The sequence below is a fragment of the Pristis pectinata genome, chromosome 10 (assembly GCF_009764475.1).
Source record: "Pristis pectinata isolate sPriPec2 chromosome 10, sPriPec2.1.pri, whole genome shotgun sequence".
Classification (NCBI taxonomy): Eukaryota; Metazoa; Chordata; class Chondrichthyes; order Rhinopristiformes; family Pristidae; genus Pristis; species Pristis pectinata.
In genome coordinates, this window is record NC_067414.1 from 56,458,881 (window position 1) to 56,480,103 (window position 21,223).

The window sequence follows — 21,223 nt, forward strand, 5'->3', positions numbered from 1 at the left end:
TCAGACGGGCGCACAGTTCCGCGGGATAAAAGACGCGTGAAGGCGGCTGATGCAATCCAAGTCGCGAGGCGGTGGAGGGCAGTTGGGCAGGTCGCCTGCTCAGGTAGGACGGAACCTCAGGCGGTGGGTTGGGCACAAGCTGGGATCAGGAGAGCATCCATTACAAACAACTCCTTCCCCAATGGATCTGGCTGCCTGCGAGGGATCGGGAAAACAAAAATGTAAAAGCAGATGCTGGAAATCTGACGTTTTAAAAAAGGGGAAAAAGCTGTTAGTGCAAAGCGGGTCGGGCAGCATCCGGGGAGGGAGGAAGGGAGTTAACGTGTGGGCTCGATCCGCTTCAGGACCTGCGCTGGTTTTGGAGCGGGTTGAAGTGCGTTCGACTCCCAGGGGGATGGCATAGCAGATGGCTGCAGCGCAGGGTGCGATTGAGCGGGGCCCGGGCCGGCGGGTAACGGTCCCTTCACTTGCGCCGGTGCTGGGCTCGGGTCTGGAGCTGCCGGACTCATCCGTGATGGTGCTGCTGGCTCCTTGGTACCACGTCCACCTCCTGTGCTTGCCCTCGGGGTTCCCGTTGTTTCGTCCCTGTTTAAGTCGCCGGCTGTTTTCAGAGCCCACTGTTTGGGAATTGAACTGGACGGGACATTGCCGAGATACCGTTAAAGTCAGGCTGGAGCAGGGAACCTTTGCAGTAACTTTAAACGCTTGAACATGTGCTAAACAACTTCCATCACAACTAAACTTGGAATGCAGGACCAAGGTGACGCGGAGACACGAATGTGTGACGCAGGGATCTATGTGCAGTTTGGTCATAATGTCAGCCGACTGCAAAGTCAAGCTTTCCCCGCCCCCGTCCCTCTTCTCCTTGTCGAACCACGGAAAGTACAGGAAATACCCAGCGGGGCAGCAGTGTCCGTGAGGAGAGAAACGGCAAACGTTTTAGGACAATGGCCAATCTGATGAAATGTCATCGACCTAAAACTCCGTTTTTCTTTCCACAAATGGTGTCATATTATTTCCGGCATGTTCTGTTTTATCTCTGGTTTCCAGAACTGCAATTTTCGTTTCAATTAGTATAAATTTGCCGAAGTGTTTGTGCAAATTGGCCCTTCCAGTGAAGCATTTTTTTTGGGAAAAGCAATAAATTAAACTGTGAGAGTAACCAGTATTTGGAGGGGAGGCTTCATTCTGTGGAACTGTCTGGAGTTGATACCTACCCTGCAGGGACATTCTTGCTGATTCTTTTAAAAGCTTTTAAAATTACAATTTATTTCACTGGGTTTTATTTGCAGTGTCTGCAGATCTTTAGGTCTGACTACATTGTGCTACTGAAAGGTTCTTTTACAGAAAGAAAACTAGAATGAAGATACTTGACCTGGATGATATATTTCCAATGGTTTGTTTGTATTGTTTCATTTACTGTGGTTAAGTCATTAACATGGTGTAGGCAAATTGTTGTCAGTCATTTCCAATTTGATCTGACGTGTTGCATTTTGACTGGGAAAAAAGAAATTTGGGAAAAATCAATATTGAAAATGGTTGTGTGGGCTGCATTTTATGTAGGATAGGCTGCAGTTTTTTTTAAACGTGCATGACATAGTTTGATCAGTTTCTTTTGGCTTTGCTCTATGAAAAATATTTACTTCAACTGGAATTGCATTGCGTCAGGCAATAATTTGGTGAGCATTCAAAAAGTTCAGGAGAGTGTCAGCTTGCAGTGATGCTGTCTATGTTATCAGTTGGCAGTAAAGTGAGGTAAATATTGTTCTACTGTAACAAAAGACATTTATTGACGTTGTTCTCACTTTGAACTACCATTGCATGTTATCATTTATGTCTTCGTGACTTATTTTTCAGACCATTAAATGTTAATCGTAATCCTGACTGACAGTGTGCACGTATGCACCGTTTTACAGATTGAAATCTTGTATAGTTGAGTCAAATGGAGGGTTATGAGAAATGTATGTCTTTGCTAAGATAATTTTTTTTTGCTGCCTATCTACACAGGCATGTAGGAATAAAATTTGGTTTGATTACAGCTGAGATGAGCAGGCAAAAGAAAGTATAATGTTTAGATTGTTCTGACTAAGTAAAGTTTGAATTTAAGAGCATAGTCCAAAATTGGAGGTCGGGGTATTCAAGAGAAAACCTTTTTACTCAGTAATTAGAATGTAGAATACTGTATACTGTGATTAAGGAGTAGTTGAGGTGAGTAGTAATAGATACATCTGAGGTGGAACCAGATAAGTAAGTATTCATTGGGAAAGGCATAGAAGGACGTAATAAGGGATGAACTGGACAGAAACACTGACACAAACTGACGGGCTTGAACTTCTGTTGTAGACTCAAATATGAGTGTGCTAATGAAGATTGTTTTAGAAATTAATGAGCATATTTGGAATGTAGTGCCGAATTACTCATAACTAAACTTTACATCCTTTCTTGTTTAGGTGTGAATTATGCCACTTTTTAGGAACTTGACCAAGGTTGCCAAACAGGCACTACTAAGCAATGGTTGTAGTTGCCAGATTCCTGCTGTGACTTGCAGGCTGATGAGCTGGAGCCCCAGACAAATAAATGCAGATGCTAGCTTTCACTCGGTATCTTTTACTGAATCGGATCACCCCCGTGTTCTTATCACTGGTATGTATCTTCAGTCTTTTGGTAATCTCCATGTGAAATTAGACACTAATTTAATCTACTTGATGATATGACTTTGTGGGAAAGAAACTCCCAAAGTATGTCTAAACTTTAACAAAAGTGAAAATGGACAGAAATGAACAAATCAAAAGAATTTAAAACTTGGGTACAAATTTAGTTATTTTTTGACTTTTTTTCTCCTGAAGACCTTGTCATGGCATGACTAAATTATTTCATGATAGTCAGCACCACCCACTGACAACTTGGTCAAGTTGTGCTCGAGTATGAAATGTAGCTATGAATGCCATTAGGATATTTGATTCTAACATTCTTATTGCCATGTACAAGTTGATTGATGTGCCAGATCCTTGTGGGCATTTCTGGTATGAGTCACTGAATAATTGAGGCCAAAGCTCCACTAATATTTTAAGCATATCTCAGTGACACTTAAGTGTAGTTGCAAGAGCCCTTCTGTCAACCCAGACAAGAGATGGCTAAAATAATGTTGATGAGCTATCAACTGTAAAGTTTTTAATCCAGATCTGCTGTTGTCCTCATTCTAAACCTTTGTAAACTCATGCCCACAGTAATAGATATCTATAACCTTGTTAACAGCACTGACCTGCAGAATACTGCTGCCAATATATAATCAAAAGATAAGAGAGTTGTTTCAAAAATATATTTAAATAGCAGCCAATATCATATTAAATGACAGGACAGGCTTGAGGGAGCTGCTGCTCCTATTTTTGTGTTCTTGTGTATGTTTGTTTCAAATTTAAAATGCAACAGTTCATGAAGTGCAGAACAACTTACTATTGTACAAGTTATGATAATGCCTCACTTGCTTTGGATTAACATTACAGAGACTATATGTTATGCATGTGTATTTGACATAAACAATCCAGATCTGTGTTTTACCAATTTAAAACAAATTGAATAAAAATTTGTTTTCACTATTCCTGAACAAAGATATGAGATTCCCTGAGCAGTTGTCATGTCTTTGACAAACAGGTGTGACTATGTATACTGTTTACAAAGGTAACTTGTTTACAAAGGACTTGCAGTTGGCATTGTGTAATAGTAGTCATGGCATGACTAAGTTATTATTCCATTCCAATGTTCAAGTAATCCTGTTGTATCTGACAAATGATTGCTCTGCTGCCCAACAACCTGTAAAATGTTCACAGCAAAATTCAAAGTCAAAATTGAGGTTATTGTCACATGCATAAGTACATGTATGCACAGGTGCAATAAAAAATTTACTTGCAGCAACATCACAGGCACACAGCACAAGCAGCATTCACAAGAAAAACATAAACATAACTCGTACATGATTTTTACAAGAAAGCTGTCTGGGGTTCATAGTATTGCTAATTCATTTAAATGGCTTCAAAATACGTTGGTTACTGCAGTAGTTTCCACTGCAGTTCTGTGTGGTTGCTCTGTTGCATTATTAGGCAAATAAAATATTTGCATTTTATGAGCAATTTAATTAACGGTATGTAATAGGGTGTTAGCTCGTATATATGGATATTGTTCTATCAAGAGAGTGTTGCATGTACTCACTGGTATCACCCAGAGCTGCCTTGCTAAGAGTTTTTTTCCTTATCAACGTGCAGCAATCAGGACCACGCTGGATTCATGGTGTTTGCCCCTCAGTGCAATGTTTCAGTTAGATAATCATAATATGTTTTGTTTTTCAGGTGGGTTAGGACAGCTTGGTGTAGGGCTTGCTAAATTGCTAAGGTACGTAACTGTAACATTACATTTGAATGATAAAGGGCTAAATGATGTATATGTAACAAATAATAAGTATGTCAAAACTGCAGTGTTTGAAGCTCACTTCATTATTTTTCAATATTGCAAATTAACAAAAAAAGTGACAAAAATTTTTAAAGACCATACCATACAAAAGTTTCTTGTGGAAGCAAAGTGTTGTTACTTCCACATGTGTTAGAGTGAAACTACTTGTTTGGCGAAGTATACCTGGAACTTGTAAACATACGGCAACATATTTTATTCAAACAAGGAAGATCTTGTGGGTAGAAAAACATCTTCAGTCCAGATCATTTTTGTATTGGTGGGGGAAGGGTTTTTGCATTAATTAAGCTAAAGTTTCATTTTGCAACATTTGTCAAAAAAAGTTTACTAATTATTTCCGCAGGAAACACTTTGGTAAAAACAATGTAATACTCTCTGACATCAGAAAACCCCCAGATCACGTGTTTCACAGTGGTAAGCACTCAATAATTTAAAAATTGTTTACCTTTCAGCACTGAAAAGATAACATAAAATTTTAAGAAACTTTGTCTTCCTTGTTCAGGGCCATTTATATATTCTGATATTTTGGACTACAAGAATCTACGTGAAATTGTTGTCAATAATCGTATTACATGGCTGATTCACTACAGTGCCTTGTTGAGTGCTGTCGGGGAAGCAAATGTACCTCTGGCGCGCAGTGTCAATATAATAGGTAAGAAGTATGTGACAGTTATGGTTTCTGTAAAGCACCTATGTCTTTACAAGTATTTTTACTCTGTTGAAAAGATTCACCATAACTTAACCCATGTTTGTAGACACATTTACCCTTCAGGCTTCACTTAAGCATAACAAAAATACTTTATCAATTGTGCTTTTCAGATGTTAACTACAAATATCTTTTGTTTGTAGGTCTGCACAATGTCTTGGATATTGCAGCTGAACATAATCTTCGCTTGTTTGTTCCCAGCACAATTGGTGCATTTGGACCAACGTCTCCCCGAAATCCAACTCCTGATCTCTGTGTACAGCGACCTAGGACTATCTATGGAGTCTCTAAGGTTCATGCAGAGTTAATGGGTGAGGTATGTAGCATTTCAAGATTGAATTTTAATTTTTCAAAAGAACTCTCTCCTGATCTTTCTACTCCTTTGAAGAAATTCCTCCTAATAAAACACAAAACTACTTACTGTTTTAGTTGAATATACATCGTTCATTAATTGTTGACGCTGGGGCAAAAGTTATTTTTCAACTTCATTCTAATTTGGGACCAGAAAAGAAAATGTTAATCGACTCATTGATCTTTTTGTCTATCTTCCTCCATTGTCCTTAACCTTGAATGCATTGTTCCATGAGCCTCTTTGCCAGGATAATGTTCACAGCTGTACACATACTTAAATCTGTTGCATGATATTTTTTATTTTGCTTCACTTGATTAAAGAGGCTGGGATTTTCCTTGAAACAGATAGGGTTGAGCGGGGATCTGATGGAGGTGTTTAAAATCAAGAAGGATCTAGATAGTAGATAGAAAGAAGTTTCTAGTGGTGGAAATATCAAGAACAAGAGGACAAAGAACAAAGGAAGTCTGTTAAAAGTTTCAAAAATACTGTGAATTAAAACTTTTTATGCAGAGCAGTTAAGATCTGGAATGCATAGCAGGTGTTAGGATAATGAATGCAGATTCATTAGCTGCTTTCAAAAAGGAACTGGATAACTACTCGGGGGGGGGGGGGGGGGGGGGGGTGGGGAATGCAGGGTTTTGGGGAGAGAGCATAGAAATGGGACTGGCCAGATTACTTTTGTTTTTGTGGATTCATTGGGCCAAGTGACCTCCTTCCATGCTGTACTCTTTGTTGCTTTAATGTTGTTGATCTGCTGTTGACCTCAATTGTTGTTAGTTCTGACTGTTGTGACTAAATTAATGAGCAATCCATTGCATATCTGCATGGTTTTTAGGTCGATTTTAGTGCTGAATTGCTTCACATCGAACTTTCTTAAAAAAAACATGGAATTCTTCCTCTTGGGTAGTCCCTCCAGGATCAAGGATGACTTGCTTTCACTTTAACCACCTCAGAACCCACTAAATTAATGAGACAAATGTGGGAATTGCAGACTTTTCCATAGATGGAGCAGGAGATGGGGGAGGGGGGTTTTGAATTTGTGAGGGGCTATGTTCCTTCCACCACTTAGGTGGAGCTTCCTGTGTTCCTGACACATGGTCTTCATTTTCAATGCCTCTGGAATGCTGCTACTCTTTTTGAGTGGTCATGGGCCAAAGATTCCCAGGAGTCAGTGGGAATGTTGAACTTCTTCAAGGAAGCTTCAAGTATGCCCTCGAATTAACAATAAGTCAGCTGATGAGATTTAGAACTACATTAGCAATGGTGCACAGGGAGAAAATAGGAAAATGTGTGGGAATTATTCAGAGCAGTTTTGTGACATCTGCTAATTCATAATTAGCAAGTTAATACAAGTTACAGGGAAAGAAAGAGGGGTTTCAAGAACATGTATTACAAGTTGATTGCTTTTCTTCATGTAAAGGTCTGTAGAAAGGGAATTGTACATTGTATAGAATACGTGAAGGAATGTTTTTAAAAAAGGTAACTTATTTAGTACGTTAGATAGGAATTATGAAAGTTTGCTTGCTTTTTTGCTTTGGAGGAGGGACTTAATAGTTTAATTTTATACACAATCGATTTGAATTCCACACGATCTGACGTAACCAGCATTCGTGTGGATTACGGAAGGCATAGCAGAATGGCTTAATAGTCATGTTTCATTCTATACTATGTTCATCTGTTCAATATCTCAGTCCTCAATTATCCTTTTAATCTAACATTTAACTTTTTCTCATTTACTAATAGCTGAAATCATCTGCAAACTGTTGCATGGTATAGTCTTTTAACAATGTTTAGAAGATAAACTTGATAAGTATCCTAGACTTAAGATACTATAATAGCAAGAGAAACTGGAATAATCAGAAGTGCAATCAAAGCAGCTTTGGTCAAACGCAGCTGAATTCTGGCACTTAACTAATTGTGTGGGTTTTTTTTTAAGTGGAATAGTTTTGATTCTCATTTAACATTTTTCTTTGTACTTGGGTATATATTGATTTTATAATGCATTGTGTGTTTGCTCACTAGTACTACCACCACAAGTATGGCCTGGACTTCCGATGTTTGAGGTATCCTGGCATAATTTCTGCAGACACCCAGCCTGGTGGGGGTACAACAGGTTTGTTAATTTTGTTGTTTATATGTCAATGCTCAAGTCATGCACTAAGGTTAAAATGGGCTTACATTTAAAATGAGATTACGTTTTTTAAAAAAATGCTGTAAAGAGCCAGAGAGATAACTGCTTCTCTCTTCACACATGGTACCTGACTTGCTAAGTATTTCCAGTATTTTGTTGTATTTCAGATTTCCAGCATCTGCAGTACTTTCCTGCTGGACTGAAGGCGATGATAAGATATCTTTATTAATAACATGTACATCGAACCACACAGTGAAATGCATCTTTTGCATACAGTGTGCTGGGGGCAGCCCGCAAGTGTTGCCACACTTGCATGCCCACAACTTCCTAACCCATACTTCTTTGGAATATGGGAGGAAACCGGAGCACCCGGAGGAACAGGGAGAACGTAGAAACTCCTTACAGACAATTGCCAGAATTGAACCCTGGTGGCTGGAGCTGTAATAGCATTGTGCTAACCACTACACGGTTAGCAAGACCTGAATTGGAGTGTCAGATAAAGCATATTTCAGAGTTTGAGTTTCAGTAGTTTAGTTCATGCAGTTTCTGCTGCATTGACCTTTGCAGCAAATTGCAACTGATCCTAGAAATTTGTACCATCCACATTTACCTATATGCTGTCTGACGTGCTTGCTACTAATGCTGCATTGCTATTATATAAAGCTTTGTATTTTTAAATCCTATTGGAGGATTTTGTTTTTATTTTTTGAAAGCATCACTGTATTTGCCTAGTTATGGATTGCATGTTTGGATCAGGGAAACCTGATGCAGAATGGTTCTTCAGCGACTGCTGTGCATTTTGTAGGTTATTCAGATGCAGCCATGTTGCATTAGCTTTCTTCTTCAATGTGGAGGGACTGAATGCTTGAATAGATTTTGTACCAGTCAAGTGGGCTACTTTGTCCTGGAAGGTGCTGAGCTATTTAAATGTCATTAGAAGTACACTTACCCAGGATAGGGAAGAGTATTCCATCATTCTCCTGATTTTTGGATTTAAGAAAATAGAAAGTCATTGGTGAGTTGATTCACTAATTGCAGGAAACCCAGTTCCTGGCCTGTTCTCCAAGCCACAGGATTTATGGATTGTTCAGTTGGAATTTCTGGTCAATTGTAACCTCCCAGAAAGCTGTTGGAGTATGGCAATAGTAATGCCTTTGAACTATGGGGTAGGTTGTCTTGCAGTACACAGCCATGAGCTGCTTCAATTTCTAAGGAATTACAAATGGAATTCTAAGAAAAACAAACTGCAATCTTCAGTGACTAACCTCGCATATGAAGGTTGTCTGCAACTCTTGCAGCTGAGGTGACTCCATTACCATCATCAACTAGTGTGACCCCAGCCAATGGTGAGTTTTCCCCTTGATTTCCAAGCTCCTTGATGTCACCCCTTGGTCAAATGCTATCCTGATTATTGAGATTAGTCATTCTCATCTCCCCTTTTTGAATACTCTTTACTCAAGATTTAGTCCAAGGCTGAAGATGGGTGATCTTGGCAAAAGCCAAATTGAGAATTGGGATGCAGATTATTGTCAGTCAGTGCCACTTGGTAGCCCTGTTAATAACCCTTTCTATTGCTTTGCTAATGATTGAGAATAGACTAGTTGTAATTAATCAGATTGATTAGTACTAGCTTTTGTAGACTGGATATATCCTGGCAATTTTCCATGTTGTTGGAAGGGTGCCAGCAATGTAACACCACTATTTCTTTGTATTCAGTGCCACAGCCAGGGTGATGCTTGGTCCAAAAGAGTTTTCTGTATACAATGCTCTCATTTGTCTTGAAGAGCAAATTGAGATAGATTGTCCACTTGGCACTTCTGGCAAATTGTTGCAAAAGCTTTGGTCCTGTCTTTAGCAGACATTTGGTGGGCTCTACCTTTGAGGATAGACATGTTCTTAAAGTTCTTCCATTTAGCCATTATAGTTGTCCATCACCATTCATGACTGGTAGTGGCAGGATTAGAGTTTTTGTATATGTCTGCAGGGTTGCCTTGGCTGTGCCTGGCAAATGCTGCTTTTGTTGTATGATGCACATTCAGTCCTCTTCAGCAGTTCTTAGGTACACCTGGTGTTTTTTCCCACCATACCCTTCTACATTGCTTATTAACTGGGATTTGTTGAGTGACTGAATGTTACTACTATTTCATACTTTACATTTCTCCCTATCATTACTGTGCTTGTTCATTTAAGGGACTGCACATGATGGTACTGAGGTACGACAGTAGTTTAAAGTGTACATGGTGGATCTGCTCCTTCAAACATTGCACAGGTTCTGTAAATATAGCCGGTGAATCATGGGCAATGGCTTCTGTTTCCTTGGCATTGTTCCAGAATTCCAAGAATCTCTCCTTGGTTGTCTTTTATCCACATATTGCTTTATAAAACTGTCCACTGCACAACAGTCAACATGCATATATTAAGAACAAGCATTACCAATCCTAATGTACTTCAAAAGGCCTAAATGAGTAGGTACCTTCCAGTTCAACATTAGAACAAAAAGTATATTTTCAGCTACCCAGCAGCCCTACTCAAGGCTGAAGCAGACTTGATGCACTTTTGAGACTCCTGTGAAAAGCTGTTATTTCCTCTTCCAATAACATTGCCTATATTAGCTTGTCTATTGTTAGAACAAAACACATGCTATTGTTGGCTTTTTGTGCTATTTGTGTGGCTTTTTTAGCATGAGAATAACCTGTTCTACAACTCTGTCCTCTTAAATGACTATGTGGCGTATTAACTTTAAGATATTTGCTGTCTTCTGACTCTTTTCATGGTTTGCATTTCCAGATCTGTACATCTTTTTTTCCTTCCTCAAAAGCTCCTTATCTCTGACCACAGGCTGCTGTGCAAACACTGTCATTTAGTGATAAGGCACAAACAAACTTGTTTCACTTTCTGGGACTTCCACCACCCTTCTCTCCAAACCTGTTATTGCTTCTACTGCTTTTTGGTGTCCTGTGGGATTGAGGATGGCTTACTTTCATTGCCATTGGGTATCATCAGTGAATTAATGGAATGAGTCCTTGGTCCTTGGCAAGGAAGTCCACGATTGGAGACCAGGCTTTGTTGCGTAGACCTGGCGCACATGTGGATGTCACCATGAACACACAGGTCACTCTGGTCATGCACAAATGTGGAGGTTCATGCTCACACTTTCTATCTTTCAACCCTATTCAATCTTAATGGCAGTGAACAGCTTCTTCCTGTCTGCCATCAGATTTCTGAACGGTCCATGAACACTACCTCATTATTCCTCTTTTGTACTGTTTATTTACTTTTGTAACTTAAAATAATTTTTAGGTCTTGTACTGTACTGCTGCCGCAAAACAACAAATTTCACAACATGTCAGTGATGATAAACCTGATTTTGATTCTTTAAAAACACTGGTAAGAAATGATAAATTAATAAGTTGTTTCATACAAATCAAATAGGGTCTCAGTCTGTCTTTTGCTAAACTTGGGCTGATGACAATGGTACCTATGATGGCCCCTATATAGAAAATTAAAATGTAGGAACCAACCAACAGTTATGCAGTTGATATGTAATTGCCCAAAAATTGCTTTTGAAGTAAGTTTTATTTTCTATATGTCTGCATGGGTTTCCTCCGGGTGCTCCGGTTTCCTCCCACGTTCCAAAGACGTATGGGTTAGGAAGTTGTGGGCATGCTATATTAGTGCCGGAAGCGTGGTGACACTTGCGGGCTGCCCTCAGAACACTTGGTGCAAAAGATGCATTTCACTGTGTGTTTTGATGTACATGTGACTAGTAAAGATATCTTTTTTTTACAAGTGGTAGTATACTTTCAACAGGAAATTAATTATTATTTTGTGCTAGTCAGCCTCTCTGGCACTTGAAATTCAATCATTACAAGTGTGGAGCCTCACTAAGCTTTAATTGAAGGACTTTAAATTTCAAATTGAGATTTTAAATAGGCACTTCTCAAAATTTTTCCCCTCCTTGAATCTGAATCAGTGTTGATTCACCCATTAATTTGCACATCTTGCACCATTCATTTTGCAATCATTTTAACAGATCAACAATAGGTTGAGAGTAAAGAGAATTTTCTTAGATAAACTTGACAATTAAAACTTCTTGGAACAAGCCAAGTTATTTGCTCTCTGATCCCTGACATACAGAAGGCACAAGGCTATTTCCATCTCTTTCAATAGGAGTTTGTGGTGCAAATTATTGGGATTAAAGATAACTGAGGAAGAGGGCTAGGCAGTCGGAACAAGTGGACAAAGAGCCTGCTGGCCATCTTCCCTCCATCCAGGATTTGACTAATACAGAGATCCCTTGACCAGCTCACCAGTCCACCCACACCAGGAGGTCTTGTGCAGCCAGAATTTGATGAGCAACTCTTTCAAGTAAAGTGGGACTCTAGCTCTTGCGTTCCAGATGCTACTAAACCCTTGTCCAGGCAGCAGAAATTACCAGTGGCACTGATGTCTATTGCTGTACCACAAAGCAGTTTAGGTGAAAGTTGTTGCCTTCAATAAAAGCTGTTCAGAAATCGTGTTTCTTTTTTCAAAAAAAAATCAACTGGGCAAGTTCCTCCATCATCTCAACTTTCAGCAAGACAAAAGCACAGGATGTATTCAATACATAGACATTATCTATTTTTCCTCCATAAACTAAGTGGACATTGCTATTCTAAACTGCCCTCTATTATTAAATTGGTTTTAGCCATTGTTTTAGTTAGTAATTAAACTGGATTTGAACCAGAAGTTTGTGGGTTCAGGTTCTATCTAAGTACAAAAGTTAGATTTATATTCCAAAGCAACAATGCACATTTCATTGCTGGAGGATGTTAAACTGATGCCTTGTTTGTTTTTAAGGTGAATGCAAAGGATGTTATAGATACATAACAGAGGGGTTACCTCTACACCGTCTGCCTGCCCTGCCATCTCTTGGTCAATAATTAGACTTCCACATACACTGATCATTATCAAGTTGAAGAAGCTTGCTAGGTACACTTTTTCTGCCGTGTTTCCAACAAAATGGTGACAACAACTCAAGAAACACCTGAGCTGCAAAGCACTTTGTGAATGGATCTTATTTTCCTCCCCTTTCAGTTCACCCTTCATCAATGTAAAACAAAATCAACCCTCATTTTTCAACCATACTTTAAGTCACTCTTAACTGATTTCAGTCTGGTTTATTTGCCCTGATTTATAAAGCTCCTTGATCCTTGCAATGTAGATGCTGAATGCAAGTTTGTCAATCACTATCAACATGATTGTAATTTTAGCAATTTCAATAAAAATTGTAGCTATTCTTTAGTAAAATGCTGCAAAACTGCATTGAACCTAGAACTTAGTCTTGGGTTTTTCAGAATTGTAGGAATATTGTGGAGTTCAATACTAAAATAATTACATACATTTTGAGTACATAATAAAACTGAATTTGCCTTGTAGGTAAACGGTGAACATAATATTAAATAGATAAAAAAAACCTACATACAAGGTTGTTATGTACATTGTGTTATGTACAAGAATAGCACATGGTATTCTTGTACATAACACAATGCAAATCTAAAATTACTACATAATTTCAAGTTTACTAGGTTTCCCAAGAAGGCAGAGCATGTTTTGGTTATTTTGGGAATCTGTTACAAAACATCCTATGTGCAGAAACTTCACTTGTTGTGCTTCATATTTTTTGTGTAGCTTCATGGTCATGAAGTTTGGCCTTATCCTTTTGTTCCTTTATTGTCATTTTACTTTCCTGGGGTTCTTCAAAAGGCTATACATGTGAAACTGCTTTGAGTTTTAAATCATTTTAACAGAACCATCTCCTTTCAACTAAATTTTTTGCCTTTTAATTCCATCTTCTCATTATTTTGAAAGCTTGTTGTCCACTTACATGCTCAACTGTCATTCCACTGTTAACCTTATTTGTGAGTAGTATCAGCCTATTCAAATATTATAGATATCAAACAGATCAGTCAGGCAGAAACATAGGGAGGGTTTGGTTGACGGAGTTCTGGAAGGGTTTGGCTTGCCAACGATCAGAAGAAGGTAACCAGGCTCCTCCTCTTTCCCCCATTACAAAGATTACAGAACCCAATTGTACCACTGGCAGACGGATCGATTTGGTATTGTTTGGAGACACTGTTTAGGACTCTCCTGATCTGTATTTCTGGGAAGATTTTAATAACAGTTTGGTGCATTAAGTACCCACTATACAATAGTATTTACTTTAATTATAATCAACACTATTATTCACATCCAGAACTTAAAATCAAAGATCTTAGAGAATAAAGGCAAACACATGTTGGGAACTTATCAATCCAATCAAGAGTGCATCATATTTTAGTGTTTTCATTTAAATTAATTTTAGTTTCTATTTCGGCTTACCGTGATGAAATTGGTTAGAGCTGTGATTACAAATTAGCAAACTATTCCAAAGAGCATCATGGTTTTTTATTCCAAGTGGCTTTCTGTATTTTTTGTCCTGCATACTCAGATATCACTCAAATATGCATTTCTTTTACTTTACTTTAGAAAATGTAAATACCAAATTCTTAATGTTTTATTTGTCTAAAAATCTTATCACCCTGATTTCTGATCTTTTGTTAAGATCCAAAATTGGCTTTGTAATAGGAGGCAGAGGGTGATGGCGTGAGGTTGTTTATATGAAGCTTATGACCAATTAGGTAAATTCACAATTTGGATATGAATGTGGTAAACTCACAGATTACACAAAAATTGGTGGTGGTGTAGATTGGTGAGGAAGATGGCCTTAGACTACAGTATGATATTAATCAGTTGGTAAGATAGGCAGAACACTGGCAGATGAAATTTAACCTAATGTGAGGTGATGTACTTTGGGAGGACTAATGAGGATAGGACATACACAATGAATGGTGGGGTTCTATTATTGAGGAACAGAAGGTCCTTAGTGTATAACTCCAAGGATCCTGGAAGGTGGCAACACAGACAGATAATCTGGTGAAAAAGGCATAAGGGTTCATTATCTGGCGCATCGAATATAAGAGCGGAGTTATGGTACAACTTTATAAAACATTGGTTAGGCCATTGTATGCAGTTCTGGTCACTACACTGTAAAAAAAAAGATGTGATTATAGTGGAGAGGGTACAGATGAGATTCACCAGGATGTTGCCTTGCTTGGAGCCCTTTAGTTTGAAGGAGAGGGTTTGTTTTCCTTGGTGGAAGAAGCCGAGGGGAACCTGATAAAGATGTGTAAAATTATGAGGGGCAGAGATTACTGAGAACATGAGGTTTAGAGGGTATCTAAGGAAGATTTGTTTTTAGGATGGTTGAAGTCCAGAATGTTCTGCCTGAGGAGGTTTGGGGGTAGAGGACAGTATTTGCACAACACTTTGGTATTTAGAGGAGCACCTGAATTGTCAAAGTGCAGAAGGCTGCAGACCAAATTCTGGAAATGGGATTATAGTAGATGGGTACTTGATAGTCGGCATGGACATGATGGATTAAAGGGCCTGCTTGTGTGTTGTATGACTCTAGTTCAAGTTTAGAGCTATTTTGAAAAGTACTTGGATTCACCTTCTTAAGAAGTTAATTGTTGAATTTTGCAGCTTGAGTACTTAAAATGACCAGCAGTTTTCCAAGCTCAAATCCATACAATAAGATATGAGTGTAAATGTTTTGTAGTTTAACTGAAGAGTGAAAGGTTGCTGGCTTTGTTCAATTACTGGATGTTTATTTTATCTTTCAGACTATGCAGTTCAAATTTTCCATGATGCTGTAAAAACAGGAAAATTTGAATGCTATCTGAGGCCTGACACAAAGCTCCCCATGATGTACATTGATGACTGTCTGCGTGCAACACTGGAAATCCTAGAAGCACCAGCAGAGCAGCTCAGAATGAGAACCTATAATATCAGTGCTATGAGTTTTACTCCTGAAGAGCTGGTGGCTGAAGTCCAAAAGCACCTGTCTGACCTTAAGGTTACTTACAAAGTTGATAAAGCTCGCCAGGAGATTGGTAAGTCTATCGGCAGAACCATCATAGTACAGCCTGTGGAGTAGCAGGGTAACTTAAGCTTTACATTTTGGCATTTAACTGTTCTTTTGCCCATTTTGGAAGTTGCCACTTGATTTACTCCATAATAACAGAGTGCTTTTAGCCTCACTGTTACTCTTGGTATAAAACCTGGGCTAATATTTAGTAATACTATTTATCATGGATTAGTGACTTGCAACAAGTTGGTTGTCTTTTTTGTTTGTACCAACTCTGCTCTGTTTAGTTTGCTATTGAGTCTGAGTATATAATGTACAGTTATATAAAAGTTCAGGAAGTTTCTTGGCCTCTCAGGGTCTTGTACTTTTAACAGCAACTTACTAGTCCTGTACTTCAAAAATATTTTCTAAAATGTTTGCACTTAGCTTAAAAGATGAATCTTACTGTATAGGCAAGAGATGAATGTCCTAATATTACTGTGAGATAATTTTACTGGTCATAGCATGAAGAATATTAAAAATGTTGAAAGCTGTTTCTGTTCTTAGCTGATAGCTGGCCAATGGAATTTGATGACCACAATGCTCGGCAAGACTGGGGATGGAAGCATGAATATGATCTTCCTGAGCTGGTGTTTACTATGCTAAATTTCAGCACAACTGACAGACAGCTGATGCAAGCAAGTTAGAAAAGGAAGAGTGAAAATTTTGAAGGACCAGAATCTTCAAGGGGATCCAATGTACATAGAACTTTCTGCGGTAGTTAATTTGTAAAACTTTGATCACTTTGTGTAAATAATCCTTCATCTGTACTTGAACTGGCCTGACAGCTATGATTTGATGTACATCTCATGGAAAGAAAATTCAAGTAATAATTAGCGTTGATAAACTGGCTTAACTGATTCAAACTTCATCAAGGCTGCTGAAGGCATTGCTGATGTGTTTGGTCTGCAGATAGTGTTGCTACCAAAAGTCAGTCAAAATTTAGGTCAAAATCTTTTATTTCAGGTTTTATTTCTAAACTTTCAGATGTTTGATTTACCCTGGGGTAAGGTATGTATGGTGGGGGGATAAGGGAAAGTGAAGATTCACTCAATCTTTAAAGAAAGTGTAATTAGGATCCTCAGTTTTATTGTCCCAACAAAAAATCCATGTAGTTCATGAATTAATCTTGATCCATCAATATTTTTGATGCAGTTGAGCTGAGTCTCATCATTACTTTGGTTGCAGTTTATTTATTTCATTCTGTTTAAGATATTATGAATTGTATGCTGTTTCCAAAAAGTTAAGATTTTTAATATTCAAAATGAATATTGATATACAGATTGGTATTTGACAGAATTAACATTTATAGAATTTTTGAACTCGCTGTTGCTTAGAATTATACTCTCATGCACTACAGTGATGAATGATCATCATTGTAGAAATATAGGAGGTAGTGCACATGCTTCTGAATATATTTTGTGTTGAGGTTGTAATTTTCTTGTCATCGCATTTCATGATCAGTTGTTTTTGCAATGGCTTCTGAGATGTCTTAGCATGAACATGCTTGAGTTTAGCCAATGTTTTGTTTTTGCTCTATTCTAAAGTAGTCATGGATAAAATGAAGGTTGGATACTCTTCTGTGGATTCCATTTCCAAACTTCAAAGGTGATGCACAAGTTACTGTTGTCAACTTCATTGCAAAATGATGCCTGGTTTTTATTTTGCAAGAAATAAGTAATATCTGTATTAAATTTCATATTGTATTTTAAGTTTCAGGTTTTATTGCAGTTCCTATTTTGTGAACATTTTTTTCTGCTTTATAAACATCTAGAAAATAAAAGTGATTTAAACCCTTGTGTTTAAATTTCCATTCACAAAACCTGCAATGTTGATTTAATGGGTTTGCGAATAGCAAGAGAAAACAAAATAGAAATTAGGATAATAAGCTTGCAAGGGCAATTCATTATTTGATGTTTGAAGGAAGTAGAGTTAAGGGAAATCCACTGAATACTTGACTCTTATGGGGAAAGAGGAACACCACAGAAGAGCTGTGGCGGGATGAGAAAAGTTGCTAGAAAAACTAGGGTACGGTACAGAGAGAGGATATCTTTTTGACAAGTACAGTTCCATATTTCTATGTATTTACTGGATGTGTACTTATTTGGGAAGGTCAGCATTCATTACCCAATTACAATAAAGGAACATTAATATTTCATTTCGGAATGTTGTTTAGCTTGGGAGTACCATCGGCTGCCAGTTCCTCTCCAAGTCATTGTTCTAAGTGATACAAGGTTGTACATTTCAAATAGGCTGTTTGTAAAAAAACAAAAGCAGAGACACAAAAGACTGCAGATGCTGGAATCTGGAGCAAAAAAAAACAAATTGCTGGAGGAACTCAGTGAGTCAACCAGCATTTATGGAGGCAAAGGGATGGTGAACATTTTGGGCGGAGACCCTGCATCAGGACCATCAACGATACTTTTGTCCTCTAGATGCTGCTTGACCCATTGAATTCTGCAGTTTGTTGTCTGGGTATTAAAGAATCCTTGGTGATTCACTACAAAGCATCTTGTAAATGGTACAGGCTCAGCTATGATATGTTGGAGAAATGAATGTAAGAAATAAATGTTCAAGGCTGCTTTATCCTGGATGTGCTGTGGATTAGTATTGTTGCCTCACCTATGGCACTGGCTTGCATAACTCTGGGATCAACCATGCCACCTTAGACCAAGTAATGCAGCAGGCTGGGAAGCTGAACCCACAAGGTGTTCCAAGTTTCTGTTGATAGACCCCAGAGCACCGGCATCTTCTGATGCTAAGTTCGGGCAAGCTATGTTTTGAGGCAAGTCTTATGAAATGGCTACATTTTATTTACAAACTCTTGAGTTGTGAATCAGAAATAAAATGTGATAGAATTTTCACTTTTAGCATCTTTAACAACAAAAGAGATAATGTGTCAAAGATAATTCTTTTGTTGTCTCATGTTTTGTGAACAAACGCAAGTCGGGTTGCATAAATAGCTAGTGCGATGAATGATCAGATAATGTGATGCAAGGGAATTTTAGCCAGAAAACTAAGAGAACACAATATTCTTCGAATAAACATATAATAATAATGGATCAATGCTAGGACCTTTGCTGTGTGTGATTATATATTAATGACTTGGATGTGAATGCAGGAGGTATGATTGGTAAGTTGGAGACACAAGACTGCAGATGCTGGAATCTGGAGCAACAAACTGCTGGAGGAACTCAATGGGTCGAGCAGCATCTGTGGGAGGAAATAAATTGTAGACGTTTCGAGTCAAAACTGCATCAGGACTGCATGATTAGTAAGTTCCTGGATTACGTGAAAATTGGTGGTAGTGTGGAAAGGGAGGAAGGTTACTTGAGGCTACAGACCAGTTGGAAAGTTGGGCAGAGCATTAGCAGATGGAAGTGTGAGGTGATGCAGTTTGGGAAGTCAAATTGGGGTAGGACATTACAGTAAATGCTGATGAAAGAGACCTAGGAAACCAAGTCCATAGTTCCCCAAAACTGGCAACACAAATGGATAGGGTGGTGAAGGCAGCATATGGGATGCTTGACTTCATAGGTTGGGGCATAGCATAAAAGAATTGGGACATTTTGTTGCAACTTTACAAAACACTGGTTAGACTGCAGCTACTTCCTTTCAACCATCCAGTTCCTAAACCAGCTGGCAAAATCCTAATCACTACAGTTTAGCAATACCATGACCGCTTTGATCGCTTTGCACTAAACTGGACTTTTTTTGTTGTTCTAATTATGTTCTTTCTTTTAGCAGTTGTGTTTAGTTTGTTTTTCTTGTGAATGCTGCTTATCTGATGCTATGTGTCTGTGATGCTGCTGCAAGCAAGTTTTTCATTGCACCTGTGCATATATGTACTTGTGTATATGACAATAAACTTGACTTTGGGAGTATTATGTGCAGTTCTAGTTACACTGTAGGAAGGATGTGAATGCTCTGGAGAGTGCAGAAGAAATTCACCAGATTCTTGCCTGGATTGGAGGATTTTAGTCGTGGGGAGAGATTGGATAGGTTGGGCTTGTTTTCTGCAGGGGGAAGAAGACTGAGAGGTGACCTGACAGAGGTATGTAAGATTATGAGAGGCATAGATAAGGATGGATAGTTGAAATCTTTTTCCCGTAGTAGTGGTGTCAGAAACATGAGAGCATAACTTTAAGGTGAGAGAGAGGTTGGCGTTTTAAAGAGGATCTGAGGGGTAAGTTTTTTTACAGAGTGGTTGCTATCTGGAATGCACTGCCAGAGGTGGTGGCAGAATCTGGTACAATCATTACATTTAAGAGACATTTAGAAAGACACTTAAATAGTCAAGAACTAAAAGGATACAGGCATAATGTGGTCAAATAAGATTAATGTAGAAGGGCAAAAAGGCTATAGACATGGTGGGCCAAAGGGCCTGTTTCTGTGGTGTACAAATCTGTAACTAAATGCAATTAGACAGGCAGATGTACAAAAACACTTTCAACAAAGCATCACTCCTGCAGTAGTCAAACTAAAAGAGCAGCCATGATTATGTTATCAATTTCTAAGATGCGGCTTTATCCTATAACCTCTGGGATAAACATGCTTGCACAGAGACAAATATCACACAATGATCCTGTAAGGCATTTCATGGGCTTTCTATTGCATTAAATCCAATAAAGCAACATAAGGTATCATACCATGCTTGTTCTGGGTTAAAAAAGGAAAGGATTTCATATCCACAGGTAAAATAAAAAATTATGGATAAGCAGTTGGTGAAATAGTGACAAATATTTCATGGAGATGCCATTCATCTGCCCTGGATCTCTGTGACATCTTTCCTCTGTACTCTGTCCTGATGCAGGGTCCCAACCCATAACATCAACCGTTCCTTTGCCTCCACAGATTCCTTTGATTCACTGCAGTTTGTTTTTTGCTCAATCTCATATACCAGTTCCTAATACCATTAGTCGACCATGCAAATCATAACAAGAGGGAGTTGCTGTTGACTATTTTGCCACCAGTATTACAGTTTATTGGAAGGTTGCTAGGTTTATTGGATAGTGTAAATTGCCCCTAATGTATGGCTGAATGGGAGAATCTGGAGAAAGTGATGGGAATATGGGGAGAATAAAATAGGATTCATGTAAGACTGGTGCAAATGGGTGCCTGCTGATTGTCCTTGACTTGGTGGGCAAAAGGGGGCTGTTTTTGTGCTACATGAAAATCTAATGACATATACTCAAGATTGTAAATAATGTGTCACCCTTACTGCTCAAGTCAATAACTATTATTATACACATGTAATATGCATTTCAAAGTCAAGTTTATTCTCATATGCACAAGGAAATATATGCAGAGGTGCAATGAAAAACGTACTTACGGCAGCATCACAGGCACATAGCATCATATAAGCAGTATTCACAAGAAAAACATAAGTCAGCATTTGCCAGACCAATTAGTATAAACCAGGCACAACAATAACTTTCTTGGGTAGGTCTGTGCTTCCACTCCATTGTGGGTTATGAGGTGGCTGATGAGGCCAATGTGCGACCCACTGACTCAGCCATGAGAGGGCTGGAGGTTATTGATAAGGCAGGCAGGTGGGTAGCTTGGGAAGTGCTGGGTTTACCTCCA

At 38.6% G+C, this 21,223-nt stretch overlaps 1 protein-coding gene across 3 annotated transcripts; it reads left to right on the plus strand.

Moving 5' to 3' along the window:
* On the plus strand, positions 1-17,459 carry tdh (L-threonine dehydrogenase). 3 transcript variants are annotated; one of them, XM_052024613.1, is made up of 9 exons: positions 1-103; positions 2,451-2,643; positions 4,344-4,386; positions 4,805-4,875; positions 4,964-5,113; positions 5,311-5,483; positions 7,542-7,632; positions 15,354-15,623; positions 16,145-17,459. In XM_052024613.1, the coding sequence occupies exons 2-9, from the start codon at positions 2,460-2,462 to the stop codon at positions 16,282-16,284; spliced, it is 1,122 nt and encodes a 373-aa protein (XP_051880573.1). In that variant the 5' UTR covers positions 1-103; positions 2,451-2,459; the 3' UTR covers positions 16,285-17,459. The 3 variants fall into 3 exon arrangements, with proteins under 3 accessions (XP_051880573.1, XP_051880574.1, XP_051880575.1); XM_052024614.1 differs by having other exon boundaries at positions 77-221; XM_052024615.1 differs by lacking the exon at positions 1-103 and adding an exon at positions 1,378-1,396.
* Positions 17,460-21,223: the final 3,764 nt, after the last annotated feature.

What these genes read in the sequence shown, in the direction of transcription:
- tdh (XM_052024613.1), top strand. Translation starts at nt 2,460, where the DNA reads ATGCCACTTTTTAGGAACTTGACCAAGGTTGCCAAACAGGCACTACTA. An exon ending in GGGCTTGCTAAATTGCTAAG is followed by an intron (nt 4,387 to 4,804) that starts GTACGTAACTGT and finishes TTATTTCCGCAG; the next exon opens with GAAACACTTTGGTAAAAACA. An exon ending in TAAAGCTCGCCAGGAGATTG is followed by an intron (nt 15,624 to 16,144) that starts GTAAGTCTATCG and finishes TTCTGTTCTTAG; the next exon opens with CTGATAGCTGGCCAATGGAA.